Source organism: Gordionus sp. m RMFG-2023, chromosome 1, assembly GCF_954871325.1.
Source record: "Gordionus sp. m RMFG-2023 chromosome 1, tfGorSpeb1-WG-v2, whole genome shotgun sequence".
Taxonomy (NCBI): domain Eukaryota; kingdom Metazoa; phylum Nematomorpha; class Gordioida; order Chordodea; family Parachordodidae; genus Gordionus; species Gordionus sp. m RMFG-2023.
In genome coordinates, this window is record NC_088775.1 from 26693008 (window position 1) to 26709910 (window position 16903).

The following is a 16903-nucleotide window of genomic DNA, read 5'->3' on the forward strand; positions in this document are numbered from 1 at the left end:
TATTTTTCCATCAGATATAAATTGAATATTGACACCTAAAATTGCTCTGTCATACCTTGTTGCAATATCTAATTTTTTAGAAATTATTTTTTTTACATTAACAAGGCATTTGCTTGCAATTCTATTAAAATAATTCTTCATATTTTCAGAACTTATAAAAAAATTATCACCAAGACCTGTTTATTATATCAGGAGTTAATAATTTTTTTAAAGCTAAATCATCCAATAAGGTAAATGGTTCTTTAATCAGTTTTGGACAAGAATTTATTAGTGTGTTTTTATCAATTTTAACCCTGATCATAGATTTTAACAAATGATCAATATAATTATTATGGTTAGGTATTTTTATATGTTATCAACATTAAATACAATAAAAAAAATATGAGATGTTAATTTTAAATTTAATTAATTCTCATCCATATTAATATTTAGAAATAATAACTAAATTTAGTAGAACAAACAAATATTGTAAGATGCTAAGTGTAAATTTTTTTTAAGGATTAGATTTATATATATATGATATATAAATATATTCCAATCATAAACTATAATATAATAAATATAAAAACACTCATTCTATAAAAACTGAATTGGGCTACAAATTCCCCCCAAAATACGGATGATTATATTTTAAAATTGTAATTTGAATTTGTTGTTTTAAAAAATAAAATTTCCTGTGTTCTGATGTAAAGGCTTTTATTTTGCCACTTATATTTTTGATAAAATTAAAGTTTTTCTTGACATATGTCCAAGGGAAGAGATAACGATTGGTAAAAAAACATAATTTGTTAATTTAGAATATATTTATTTTCTCTGCTATGATAACCAGTTCAGAATTTACATTTTTGGAAATGAAGAGAAGCATGTGAAGTCTCAATTAACATCTAAAAGCCAAGGTGCATAAGTTAAACTACGCCATAATCTGATGATAAATTAGCAGGGTCGATGCATGCCTTGCATGTCTACCTTGACTATACCAGAGACCTACATACCCAGCCATAAGCCCGGCCTGGGTACACGGGCCAGGCCCTATTTTGGTTTTTTAAAATATACCAGGGCTGGGCCTAAAAATTTAAAAAAATATATATCCAGGCCTGACCTAAAATTTTTTTTAAATACCCGGGCCGGGTCTGAAAATTTTTTTAAAATATACCCGGGGTCGGGTTTGAACTTGGGCAAGATATTTTAGGTCGGGCCTGAACCAGGGCAAGATATTTTAAGTCGTGGATGCCTCTAGGCAGGGTTGGCAAGTAGGTCAATTGACCGGAGTATTTGATCTGGTCAAATACGATCAAATACTTTAAAATGTTATTGATGAATAAATATATTGATTTAGTTAACTAATATGTATTTAAAGCATGTTTATCAATCTAATTAGGTTACAATTTATTAAAAAATATATTTGTCATCAAGGCATTGATTTAATTATAATTTTATATCAAAATATAGATTTTCATATTAAAATATTAGAATTTCATATTGAAAAGTAAAAATAAAAGAATTTTTCTCATTATTAATTTGATTGGATCTTAATATATAAATATATATAATAATTTTGCTAAGGCATGATTTTAGAAAATTACTAATTGCCAATTTATATTACATTATGTACAATTATTCAAACAAGTTGGGCAGCGTCAATAAAATGTAAGGAGCAAATATAAATCTGTAACAAAGCTCTGAAATCAGCTGTTAAAGAAGTTGAATATTTGTCCGAATGAAATTACCAAATATATTAAATGAAGAAATATTTTGGAAACTTTCCCATTAATGAAGGGGAAATATAGTAATGTAGGAATATATTGTAATATACTATTTATACATTATGAATAATTATATTCGTCAATTAGATATGGTTATAATAAATTATATATATATTTATGATGAATATAATCCTAACACTCGCATCGATTACATAATATAATTATAGTTTTACTGTCATGGTGGAATAAATAAATTTATATGTTTGCAAATATTCAAATTATTATATATATACAAGTAATAATTGTAAAAATTTATATTAGGTGCAAATCAAATATACCATAATATAATATTTAAATTATTTATTCTTTATAATATTTACATAGGTGCAATTCTTAAAATATCACACCAAGAATGAATACCAATGATAAAATAAATTAAATTAAAGATAATATATACATTTAAACCAAATAGTTTAAAATCAGATATTAGGTCCAAATTTAATATCATTAATGACGAAAATAAGAAAAAATATTGGCTATGTGCAATGCATAAATTGTTCAAATTTATTATCCTATAATTATAATCATGGCATCTCATTTAAGAAGACATAAATGTGATGGTAAATCCATGAAAATTGATAAAATATTTTTACACCTAGAAAACACATTAAAATGTAATCTAAAATATTTAAAATAAAAATTTATAGATCATTCCTTAACTCTTTGCGCAAAAGATATTAGGCCCTTTGAAATGATAGCGGTAATGAATTCATTGAGTTCAGCCAGGCTCTAGTCGATGTTGGGGCAAAGTATGGTAAAATAGATGCCAAATCATTGATTTCACATCCCACCACTGTATCACACCACCTTAAAGAAAAATGTAATAAAATTCGAAAAATTTTGGTTGACATTGCCCATATTCAAAAATCGATTTATGGCTGCTTACACTGATATATGGTGCGATGACCGTAAAAAGAACTCTTTTATAACAGTTAACATGCACTATATATTAGATGATTGAAAGATAGTGAAGTGAAATCTATTTACTACTAAATTTAAAGAGGTGTCAAAGACTATTAAAGGTTATGGATGAACTATTAAAGAATTTCCACAATTTTAATTTTGACACAAACGATTTTAGAAATATAATATTTGTTACAAACCAAGGTAAAATATGATAAAAGCATTGGAATTAAATGAAAGATTAAATTGTTGTCATTTATTATACACAGTTTTATGAAATTCATATTCATTTAACAATAAATTGGATAGTAATGCCCCATTAGTAAAATCAACAATAGATAATTTAAAATATTAGTGGGGCATTTAAAAGCCCTTTATCAAGGTATAGAAGTTGCTGGAACTCTAAATACAATATGCTCAATAGTGTTTATTCACAAAATGTAAAAATTATAAAAGTTATTTAGGAACATGAGGAATCGGAAAAGTATTATATTATAGACTTTTCGATTCTTGAGGATCTTGTCAATATTCCTGGAAATTTTTAAAAGCTATTGTTGAGTAACAGTCGGACTTTTGCACTCTTTTTAAATTGGTAAAGTTTGTAATACCTCTCAAAGCGATAAAAGAAAGATAAAATTGATTCTACTTAATATAAAGCATTTTTTAATTGAAAAATTTGTTTTACATGTATAATTTTATCTCACTTTTTATCTGTCCCAAATTCAGGCAATTACGTATGTTGTCAGGGACAGATTGCAAGATGACGGAAAACATGTAAAAGACTATATTAAATTATAAGAGGCTTAGAGTTAAAGAATTACCATCGAACAGTGGAATTATGACTGTTGTTAAACAAACTCAATCGTTTTACTACAAATGAGGGATGGTAATTCTGATAATATGTCAATACCCGATGATGAATTTAATAATTACTTAAATGTAAAAATAGATGAAACATTTAAGTTAAAGAATTTGCGGTGGGCGGCTCATCAAAGCCAATTTTGGCAAAACGGATATTGGCAATTCCTCCATCAAGCGCAATCTGTGAGCGGAATTTTTCCACTACTGGGAGAATTCTTGAAGAAAGACGAAGTAATCTTCCTAAAAAGGTAAATATGCTTCTCTTTCTTCATGATAATTTGATTTTTTATATCTTTCTTAAATATAGGTTCGTCATTCATGCTGGTTTTTTGCTTTACAAACTGTCAAATATTTATTGCATTTGTTATTTTTACCCTGAGTCCTGAAATTTTTTTAAATCCAATTCATTTTTTTTTACAATATGATTTATTTTCTGTTAAATTTATATTATATTATTAAATAAATTATATTATATTATATTGTGCAAATAGATTATATTCTCAAAATACTATTTACATACATGCATTTTTTTAAATAGAAATTTATTTTCACTTTATAAATAGTAAATACAATATATTATATTCTCAAAATATTATTTATTTCCACTTTTATAAATATTAGTTTTATTTTTATAAATGCAATATATAATATAGTATATTTTTAAAATATTATTTACTTCCATTTTTATAAATATCAGTTAGTTTTATTTTTTTTAATACAATATATAGTATATATTCTCAAAATATTAGCTTTACCATGCATTTTTTAAATACAAATTAAAATTATCATAAATACAATATATTATATTCTTAAAATATTATTTACACAAATATATTATAGAATTGTATACTAAATATCTGTTTAAAATAAAAAAGATAAAATGTGTAATATGCTTATTAAATGATAATACTCTCTGAAAAAACGGTAAAATTAGGTGACTTTTTGTATACACAAGGTCGAATACGGACCGGGTCTAAAATTATTAAACCCGGGCCAGGCCCTAAAATTTTTTTTAAAAAAAAATCCGGGCCGGGCCATGCAAATGATACCTCTGCAGGTCTCTGATATATTCAATTAAGGCCATATCTTCCTTCGGAATCAACCAAATGCATATATGTGGTTGAACGATATTACATCCAATTCGATGGACAATATACATATAGATTTAAATTCTCATTTACAAAATAATTGAAAAATTGGCTCAATTAAGATGATTAATTTTCATTTATGAAAGGTATTTTGATTAAGTTTTTAAATCATCATATTTTAGAGAGCTATGAAATTTTTTATATTTATATTTTGCAATATTTTATTATTTGTGTTCGAATTTGTCATTTTTTAATATATGTTTGGTTCTAATTAATTTTAAATGTTCCAAAAAAATTATATTCCCTCCCCCCCTTCCCAAATAGAAATTCCTGACCGCCTATAGGGACTTATTCACGGAAAACCCAGAACCGGGGTATTCTCAGATCCGGGCGGGCTCGGACCCATTTTTATTTGTTTAAACTTTAGATCCAGTTTTATTTCATCAAAATTTTCGCTAAATAGATTTTAACATTCTTGAGCCTGAATTCAGGTTTAAAGCTCTGCTATTCAAAGTCTGAAACCTTGACCAAAGGTTCTGAATATTAAAAAAAATTGTGGTTCTGATTCTAGTGCTCGCTATTAAAGCGATTAAATAAAACCCCCCTAAAATACTTCCGCTTTTGTAATTTCCGGTTCCTGGATTTAACGGATTATACGTTATCTGGTTAATTGGTTAATCGGCATTTGTGATAAATAAATTCTATCATAGATGAAAGGAGGGCTAGGAATATATATAAATATATTTAATACCGAAATAAAAGATATGGGTTTTACTAATAAAGGAAATAAACAATTCAATAAGACAAATATTAACCTATCTCCTAGTTAAATAATTCGCCTCAAATTATTTTTTCGTAATTTTTTAGATTCTTCCTCTATTCACCCTGAGCTAGTCAAGATTACTCGTGTGTTGAAAGTATAAAAAAAATATTTGATATTATATAATGAAAGATTAAAATCAAGCAATAGTTTGATAAGCTTTTCAAAATATAAAATCTTCAAAGATATTTGATTTATGAAGACTTTTTTGAGAATGCTCAAACAAAATTTTAGATCAAATTTTACCTAAAATTTTAGATCAAATTTTACCTAAAATTTTAAATTTCTATATAAAAAAATTTTGTAATGTGATTTTTATGCATTAAAAATCTTTCATTCACAAAAAATCCTCAATTTTGTGATCTTCAACATTTTGTTTTGCTCTCTTGAACAAAAAAATTGAACTTTAAAAATAAGTAATATATTTTAGGCAAAACTTGATTAATCAGGGCTCGTCCACCTCTTTACAAAAAAAATAATATAATGCAAAATATAATTAGAAAATTTGTTAAAATCAAAATTTAAGAAAGTTTTAAAACTTTTAGAATTTTTTAAAAAAGATTTTGGGCATGGCCGAAAGTGAAATTAAAATTTAATTGCTTAAACCAGAATCAAAACATTAAGATTTTTACAAATTCAATTTTCTTTGAATCAAGTCCCTTCCCAATTTTATTCATTTTGGGTCCGGGTTCGGCAAAATTTTAATTGAAAAAATAATAAATGAAAACAATTTTTTTTAATTTCATAAACTTGCGAGAATTTAATGAAAATAAATAAATAAGCTGTTTCGAATATAAAAAATAACAACATACCCAAAAGAAGATTTGTTCATTAAAATGTCTTTTTGAAGCGTCATTGAGTACAAATCAGCTGACGACATGCCATTTTTGGTTTCCCTTATAATTTTTTATTATTGAGCGGATTTTTTTTAAAAAAAGAAGAGTTTTCGTAAAATTCTTAAGTAAATTGTTTATATGGGCGAACTAAAATAGCGTGCCACCAGCTGATTTATATTGATAAATATTTAAATCAATGAATCATCATAGGTAATATTAAGTCATTGGCCCGAGCCCTACTTACAGAGCTTAGTTACTTTTAGAGCCCTGTACAGGATCGACCCGAGTCTAATCTGACTGAAATCTGATTGGTCGGATCAGTTAGACAAATTATTTAAAAATTTTTCTCTGATCAGGTTGGACCTAAAAAAATACGATGCAGAGTTTATTACTCTAGTGCTAACCCGTTAATTGGGCACGAAGTTTTTTTAAAAATAAGGCGATTAAAATTTATGAAATTGGAGCTATAACTAATGGAAATAACAACGGTTCGGTTTATCGCACTCATGGACTTGACCAATATTTTTAAAAATTAGCGAGATACAGTTCGATTTAAATGTTTAACAAATAAACTTCGTATAATAAATTTAATAATATATATAAATATTAGAGTTGTATTCTTCTTCGTCAACCTAAATTGTATTCATATTAATAATTTTCTTTTTTTCCGCCATATTGCTCAAACCACAATTCTATATAACTACTCGTCAATAAATGAATAAAAGTTTAGAGTCACGGACATCTCTTGCGTTGACATTGGTACTAACCCTCACGTGACCCGCTCCTTCTTACTCGCCATTTACGACTCTAGTATATTGGAAGCGTTGACGGCCGTGACCATCAGAACTCTGACTGCTTTTAACCTGACTGTCCGATCCTTACCAGTCCACGAAACTGCGATGGTAGGTAATTTTCAGCTCGCGGCGAACGCTAGTTCAGTTTTCGAATGGGATCGCAAAAGCACGGGCCATTGCGAGGAGGATGAAATGATAGTCGATATACTGTCCAACTCGGTTATTTTATGAGATTCACTTATCTGATTTTTATTTCCAGATTTTTTTTTAAAGTCTAAATTTCGTAATTTTTAAAGAATTTTGAAAAAAATTGGAAATTAGGAAGAGCTATAGTTTATATAAAATAGTTCGGCCTATTATAATTGGTAGTAATTTAATAACGATATTATTTGATCATATCGTAATGCCTACAATATTATAGAAAATTTTTTGTGTTATCAATATTATAAAGTATTTGTTTTATCAATTTAGAAAGTGTTTTTGTATTTTCTCGAATTTTAAAAGGTTTACGATCCCACATCGACCAAAATAAACGTTAATCAAAAACTCGACAGATATCACCTAGAGATTGACGTGATAGGCATGGTGGTTCACATCAACCAATCGGATTTTTTAATCAACGGTTCCCATCTGACTTTTGTGTACTTGGTTTGTAGGGACATGCATTTTGTGTCGCTCAAATTCCTCGACAAATGGGCTTCATTCAAAGTTCACTATTTTTATAAGTTTTAAAATAAAAATCCTAATCCAAATTTACTTTTTTATGTAATATCATCTAAGATTTGTCAAGGGAGCTGAACTGGCAATTTAAAAAAAAACCTAATCTATCAAAAACACCCTGAATATCACGTGATAAGATAGTTGGCAAGAATGTATTACCATATCTAATTATCGAACGGGTTAATAATGGTTAAGCACGCAGGGATTTCAGGGAAGGGTCAAAAATATTTTGTATTAAACGTGGTAAAATTCAAAGGAATCACACGATTACTTAGGTTTTTTTTTAAAATTGCTATTATCAAAAATATAGCATTTTTATAATATTAATTTTATTGTAGAAAATTTATTTTTTTTACCAAATGTTTATTTATTCCTGGAAATTGTGTATATTATGACAATCAGATAATTTTATTATCATTTTATAAAACTTACCCTGTGACATCTTAAATATATAATGCTTAATTTAATTAATTAATATCCATGGTTTATTATATTTTTACAAAAACGCAATTCGAATGATATAATCTAGCTTTGTAAATATATACAAAAAAAAATATCGAATATTTCTCATCAGAGAAAGCTGGATGATTTACCCCACTTACAATATTTGCATTTTTCCGCTCTCTAATTGGCATGTTCCTTGAATAAACAATTCATTTAAAGCCCTATCAGATGATTCGCGATTATTTTTTTAAAATAATTTTCAGGTTACCTTATCCATAAAATCGATTTCGTTTTGTTGAATTGGTAACTGACCCAGAAGAATAGAATACTTAGTTAAACTGAACACATAAAATTTGCCTGGTTATTATGTATAAAAGTTCATATCCCTCTTGCCTTGTTTGAAGATTGTCATTTAAACTCAAAGCGAATATTAACATAATACTTAACTTTAGATTAATTTTTTGATCATCTTTATCACCTTTTAGAAAGTTTTCAATTTTTTTTGATTGTAATTTGAAAATGAAATAAATAATATATTTTTTAAAAAAGATAGATAAAATACATACTTAAGGAGATGGCTGGTATATGGAAAGGTGAAATTTTCGATTATCTAAAAATCGTAAAAATAGTATAGAAGAATTTTAAAAAAATATACATGATCTTTTAATTTAATTTTTCGGAAGGACTTTCAAATCACATAAAATTCGAAAAAAAATTGTAAATTTTTTTCCAGGAGAACTTACAATCCGGACATCTCTACCAAGAAAATGTATTTATCTTTGATTCCTTGTTTAATAACACTATTTTCAAAATTACAAATAATAATGATATAGGACATGGGTTTATCCGATATGTTGCGCATAGGCAACACCGTGGCTTGCTCCAATCTTTACCTCATGTACTCGTCTAGTCTAGTCTGTTCGTCCACTCAGAAGCGGCAAAAATTGTGCAGTAGCGCGCAATTCACTGATTCCATGATTACCTTCACAAGCGTCAACAATTTCTGCCAGTTCAACAAATGCCCCAACGCAAATCACATGAAATGTGAGATGGGCAAATTCGAAAAATGGATTCAGGTATTTTGTTTTCATTGTTTTCATCGATGACTATTGATTTGCACTCTGAAATGTAATTTATGAGTACTATTGAGAAGTGGAGCTGAAAAAATAAAATTTTTGAGTTTGAATTATTTTTAGGGTTGCATCCAGTACTGAGTAATAATTCATATCAAATCGATAAACTTTACAGCTCGACCTTTTAATTTTGATAAAAAGAATATATTTTACTGATAGAACATCATTAAAAGGCAGCGAATCCAAAATTCCTCGTAATACTAATCTCCTGAGATATCAACGTGAAAAACGAAAAATGACCTAGTTCAGATAAGTTAAAAAAATAATTAGGCTAAAAATAAAAATTAGGTAATTTTTTAGCTTCTGAACCAGAAAGCTCCATGTGTTTTATTATCCGAATTTATTTAAATTTAATATATTATAATTTACTTATATATAAAAAAAAAATTTGAAATTGCGGCAGCCATATGTTTTTTAGTTAGGATTGGTAAAATTCAAAAAAACAAAACTCCATGATTTATTTAAAAAAAAACAAAATAAATTAATTTTTTAAAATTTAAATCACAATTTTAATCAAATACTAATATTTTATGAGTAATGATTTAGATTGAAATAAATTAATTTTTTAAAATTTAAATCACAATTTTAATCAAATACTAATATTTTATGAGTAATGATTTAGATTGAAAAATATTACAATTTTTTTTACCTCAGCATAATATTAACTTGCAATTAATATCTTCAGATCTGGTCAGAAATGTTGAAAAAAAATATATATACCATAAGCTAATTTGATATTTTGTCAAACAAAAAGCCGACTATAGATCAAAAATTCGATGGTACGTGCATATTGTTTTTTTTAACAAATCTAACTTCGATATCAATTACGCCAGTTTTGTCTAGTGATGCGTTAGTTAACAATGTGTTATTTATAAAATCAAGCCAAGCAATAATTTATAAATATAAGAGCGAAGCGATGAAAACAACTATGATAAAATTTGAAACATATCTTGCAATTAATATCTTTAGATCTGGTCAGGAATGTTGAAAAAAAATATATTGATACCATAAGCTAATTTGATATTTTGTCAAACAAAAAGCCGACTATAGATCAAAAATTCTATGGTACGTGCATATTGTTTTTTTAACAAATCTAACTTCTCTATGGTACGTGCATATTGTTTTTTTAACAAATCTAACTTCGATATCAATTACGCCAGTTTTGTCTAGTGATGCGTTAGTTAACAATGTGTTATTTATAAAATCAAGCCAAGCAATAATTTATAAATATAAGAGCGAAGCGATGAAAACAACTATGATAAAATTTGAAACATATCTTGCAATTAATATCTTTAGATCTGGTCAGGAATGTTGAAAAAAAATATATTGATACCATAAGCTAATTTGATATTTTGTCTAACAAAAAGCCAACTATAGATCAAAAATTTTTTAACAAATCTAACTTCGATATCAATTACGCCAGTTTTGTCTAGTGATGCGTTAGTTAACAATGTGTTATTTATAAAATCAAGCCAAGCAATAATTTATAAATATAAGAGCGAAGCGATGAAAACAACTATGATAAAATTTGAAACATATCTTGCAATTAATATCTTTAGATCTGGCAGGAATGTTGAAAAAAAATATATTGTTACCATAAGCTAATTTGATATTTTGTCAAACAAAAAGCCGACTATAGATCAAAAATTCGTTGGTACGAGCATATTGTTTTTTTAACAAATCTAACTTCGATATCAATTACGCCAGTTTTGTCTAGTGATGCGTTAGTTAACGATGTCTTATTTATAAAATCAAGCCAAGCAATAACTTATAAATATAAGAGCGAAGCGATGAAAACAACTATGATAAAATTTGAAACATATCTTGCGACGTATATTTCAAAAATTATTATCACTGTGAAGAATCAGCTGTGACTTTGATAGGGTTAAATACCGCACCGCTTGAACAAACCATGTTAACTATTAATGAGGCCTTAGTCGGGAAGAGGATCATTCAATATTTTCTAAAACTAATAGTATTGTGAAAATCCCTAAATTCAAATAAAACCGTTAAACCAAATTTGAAATTTTTTTGGCTAATAAAATAATGCTGTTTTATTAAAAAATTTAAGATACTGTTACAATTGGATGCCCTGATACATTAATCCAATTTAAAATGCTAAAGTAATATGTTCATTCAATAATTATTTAATTTATTAAAATCTTGATTATGAGTTTTATGACAATTGTTTCCAGAATCAAATATTTTTAGAGCCCTCCTTCTCTCTATTTGAGGTTAGTTTTAAAATTTATTATAAAAAGTTTTATTTAACCATTTTTTTCTGACTTTAAATCATTTTTTTATTCCAAAATATTATGCAAAAAATAAGCATATTGTTTATATTTTAATTTAATAGATTAGCATAAGCATGGATATTATTATTTAATCCTCATCATCTGATTCTAAAAATCCAAAATCAGATGAATCATCATTACTATGGCCAAATATGATAAATGTTTTACATTAACATCCTATATTGAAGGAACTAATAAATGCTTACCAAGTGTAAAATGTGGCCAAAAAGTATTATTGTCAAAATCTTCAGGTTCCAATTTAAAACGACATTTGATTTTAATATTAATTTTTTGATTTTATATGATATAACTAAGTTAAATCATTAAATTTGAAGAAATAAAGAATTTGGGATATTTGACCCCAACAATAGCGATAATTATTTTAAAATTAAAAAAATTAGTGGCCTTAAATATGGTCAACCATTGATAGACGCCGTATTAAATGGGATTAATAAAAGGTATTAAACCTATCACTCTCAATTATTACATATATTTTATTTTTTTAAAGATTTGAACATATATATAAGGATCAATATGTTCTTTCTGCAATTATACATCCAGCATTCAAACTTCAATGGCCATGAATAAAACTTCCACAGAACGAACATATTAAAAATAAACTTATAGCGTTATTGAAAAAAAATGCTTTGAAAACCCTAGAGAACTGTTAATTTCGAGATATCCTTTTTTTTGTCGAGAGGAGAATGGATTTGCAAATAACAAAACAATAAATGTTTCTAATTAATTCTCCACGTTAAAAGAGCTGTTTATTAAGTATAATACCGCAATCCCCTCATCTGCCCCTGTAGAGCGTGTTTTTAGGCTAATGTCATATTAACTGCCAAGTGTTCCTGTCTATCAGATAAATATTTTGAAAACAATTGTTATTAAAATTTAATAATAAAAATTTTTTATAAATAAAAATATCTTTTTATTCGCTATATTATATTATTATATTTTATTTATAATTATATTATCAAAATAAAACTATATTATTTTTTAACATGGCTAAAATATATTGTATTTAAAAATATAAGTTTATTTATATTAAATTAAATTTAAAAAAAATTTATCATAAAATTTTGAAAGATTTTATGAACATGAACGCGTTACTTTTTTTTGAAAATGAACTTGAACGTGAACGCGTTCGATATTTTTAGAAATGTTTACAGCACTAATTATAATACTTTCCCTGGCACATTTTTTATACTCTTCTAAACCCAAGATATATTTCAAATTTAACAGCCAATGACACCAAAGTGACAACAAAACGTGGCTATACCTTCACACCAATCTCTTATTTATCTTGGTAAAATATTAAACTACATCTGACCTAGTGTTGTTAAACTGCTCGTTTTGCCGATTTTTAAAAACGGCTAACTCAATATTCCATCCAGAAAAATATTACGCAAGCCTGAAGATTTTGCTCATAGAAGGAACAAAGAGTTAGACATATATTATCGAAATCTCGAGGCTTAGGCATAATTTTCTTGCTATTGAGTTAGCCGTTTTAAAAAATCGGCTCAAAATGAGCCGTCACAACACTAATCTGACCCGTTTAATAAAAATGATGTTTTCAGATGAAATAATTATTCGATTTAAAAAAAAATGAATCATGGTGAACAGGATAAAATTATAGTATAAAAATTATTTACATAATCATCCGCTTCAATAGAATGAGTATTTTCAATATTTGGAGTACATTTAAGGTGTTTAGAATTAGTTTTCTTTCAAATTTTTTTAATCTGTCACTATATAAGTATTTTGATCAAATTTAGTAAATAAAATTGTATTTAAATCTCTGATATTATTTGAAAATCGCGATTAATCAAATTGGATTTAATTAACTCAGCCCTCTTTTTAGTTATTTAGATTTTTATTTAGAAAGTAAAATAATAATTTTTTTAAATAGGTAAGGTACCTTCTTATATAACTAAATAACTCATTATGGCTGAAACTATTTTTTTTCTTTTTTAAAAACAGTTTAAAAAATATTATTACCTAAATCTCACGCGTATATAAGGTGGCAGAAAGGTTTGGTTCTCTTTTGGCAAAATATCTAGTCTGATTGGTTATATTTTTTGGTCAAAATCTAGATTTCGCCGTTCTAAGAATAGGCGTTATCCACCTTTTTAACATAACTAAATACACATTCTGTAGGATACGAATCAATTGCTTCATTGAAATCCCTGTGGAAGGGAGGAGGGTTAGTTCAGGCATTCACGTCGGAAGAGGACGCATAGAGGTTAAAACTTGAGAACCCCCTGAAAAATATTGAGTTACCTCAAACGAATAATTTTAAATATTTTTTGTACCTTAAATATATCACTGTTTAGAACCTGGATTAAAAATGTGTTCCTATTTTAAAATGGTAACTCTGGTTCTGGTTAATAAATTTTATTCGGATTCAAACTTCTAACCTCGGGTTCCCTTATTAATTTAATTAAAATCCAACATTAATTAATTTTTTTTTTAAATTAATACTCTCATAATTTTAATTTAGGAGAATTTTTGGTGTGAAAGAAAATTCCTGAAATGTGCGACGGAAATTTTATCCGAATATTTAACAACCAGAAAAATATACAGCTCTCCAAATATGAAGAGCAATATGGCCGATTTGAAATTTTATGAGGTAAGTTTTTTTTCAACTATTCTAAAACGATTCGAAAACGAATAATTAATTATCCGCATTTGTTTACATATTCGTGCGAATGAAAAATTTACTATATGTATTCGATTCGAATAATTTTTTTTTAAAAAATATATATGCCTAAAATATGAGAATTTTTTTTTCACATCTAATTTTAACCAAAAAAAATTATTATTATAACGATAAATTCGTATTAATTTTAGTTTATAATGCCAAGCCAAATTAAAATTAAGTTCTTCTTCATAAGACATGCGATTTTTTGACAGCAGATTGGTTCCAACTGAAAAAAGACATGTAGTTGATATACCTTGTTAATCACATCACCTGTCAGATTAAAAGCTATACAAATGTCAAATCTATATAATTATATTTAAAAACATTAATATTTATTCCATTATAATTTGATTCGAATTATTTTTCAAATATTTGGGATATTTGAGTTGAATAATCCTTATTCAAACAAAAAATAATTTACTATTCGATTGAATATCGAATACCTATAAAATATTATAGTTTTTTTTTAAAATTGTAATCTCATACGAATATATATTTTTAAAAGCTTAAGCATTTTTTACCTACCGACGTTTCGACTCCTTTCAACAATTTGAACCACAATAGTAAAAGAAAATTCGGGGGTCCAGTATCAACCTCTAATATATCGAGATTGCCCCGTACCGATAGCAATAACGAAAAATCTAGCTTTTTTAGTTTTCAAGACGATATAGGGGAAGATTTTTACAAATCTAATCGTATTCTCCCCAATTTTAACAAGAAACCTAAATTGGCGGATGTCGACACATCCGGTGAATTGCAATCACATCTGAATCCCCTAAAAAAACTACCAGCAGAAAATGTCGCGCAAAACAAATCATGCTTTAACATTAACTCCTCTTCCTTTAACACCGCCTTTAAACCACCTCGTAGGGTCAAACATTAGTGACCGATTGAAAACGCGTTCCACACCGTGTTTTTATTCACGAATCTCATGATATTCGCTTTTATATTAATATGTGATATCGTCCGTCAGTCGCCACCATACAAAATGACCTCGATAATTTTAATAAGGCATTTCATTTATTATTTTGTGACTGTTTTTTACAATTTTACTACAACCTCCCTTCCATTCTCTTTTATTATTATTGTAGAACAATCAAAACACATTTTATATTAAACCTTAAAATTAAGTTATTTAAGAAAATATTCACATATATTACTATATATATTTGTTAAATTAACCATTGCAATTCATTTGTTTTTTCTTTATACTTTTACATAATTTGTTAAATAATTTTTTTTTAAATTTGTTGATATGCTAAACATAGTATTTTTAATTGATTACAACCTATCAAAAGATAAATTCAAAAAAATTATGTTTATTATTACTATTCTATATTATTATTGCACACATATCATTTATAAACATTATCCAGAATAAATACTTGATATATATGATAAATAAATAATAGCATAGCATAGCAACCGCCCACTTTTGGTAAACCCTGGTGAGAATAATAGTCAGGGTAAGTAAAATTATTGAAAACAAGGGCAATTTTTATTATATTTTTTCTTTCAGAAAAAAGAATACTCTTATTTATTATTCAAAGATCGACGACAACTTCCATTACGAGCACCATTTATGTTAATTTGCTGGCTGCTAAAAGTTTCTAGCATGGCTATCTTGATTGTTATGGCACAGGGGGGGGTGTATTTTCTTGCTTTTTTTAATCACACGGCGCCCGTTTAATTATTAAAATAATACTCAAATATAATTGATCTTTTCTCTTTTTAAAAAAAAATATCTGCAGGATGATATCGATATATTTAAATTAATTCGTCCTATTGAGAAATTATTTTTAGAAGGCTTTAAGGGGGTTTATGATTTTTCCCGTCAGGCTGGTTTTGTTATTCATGTATTTTTAGTAAAATATATAAACAGGTCATTTATTTATCATATATGAAGGGCAATGGCTACAACATCAATCGCATAGATCTGGGTTCGAATACAACGAGGACCACTTTTCTGGAGCTTACTAGGTAGTTCTGTTGGGGTGGGGGTTGATATATAACATATCGTAGGCGACCACGTGATTCCGCCTTTAAATATTTTAAAAATGGGTCTTATTACTTTTGTAGACTTCTTATAACTTATTAGACTAGTTAATTATTATAGATTCGGTTAATTACACTATATACTACTTACAATTTTATTTATATAATCTATATTCCATAACAAAAATCTTTTCTTTTTAAAAACAATTTTCGAAGGGAAAAAAAACATTAATTAAAAATTACACATGTAAAAACATTATTTTTTTTAAAATAAAATACAAATATATCTTTGACCTTATTTCTTTTTCATATAAAAATACAATATATCTTTAACATCATTTCTTTTTCATATAAAAATTCAATATATCTTTAACATCATTTCTTTTTTATATAAAAATACCATATATCTTTGACATCATTTCTTTTTCATATAAAAATATAATATATCCTTGACATTATTGTAATAATAATTTAAATACACATAATACTACAAAACGCCCCCTTAACAAAAATCCTGGGCAAAATTATATATATTTTTTATATCACTA

General features: G+C 26.8%; 1 protein-coding gene across 1 annotated transcript in view; it reads left to right on the forward strand.

Moving 5' to 3' along the window:
• The window catches only part of LOC135922764 (uncharacterized), a 41405-nt gene extending 25847 nt beyond the window's left edge, over positions 1-15558 (forward strand). Inside the window, exons 9-14 of the mRNA XM_065457222.1 lie at positions 5483-5532; positions 6997-7284; positions 7570-7773; positions 9063-9305; positions 14160-14288; positions 14866-15558. Of these exons, the coding sequence (XP_065313294.1) occupies positions 5483-5532; positions 6997-7284; positions 7570-7773; positions 9063-9305; positions 14160-14288; positions 14866-15243 (1292 nt within the window). The 3' untranslated portion in view covers positions 15244-15558. The remainder of the gene's footprint in view (positions 1-5482; positions 5533-6996; positions 7285-7569; positions 7774-9062; positions 9306-14159; positions 14289-14865) is intronic.
• The last annotated feature ends 1345 nt before the right edge of the window (positions 15559-16903 follow it).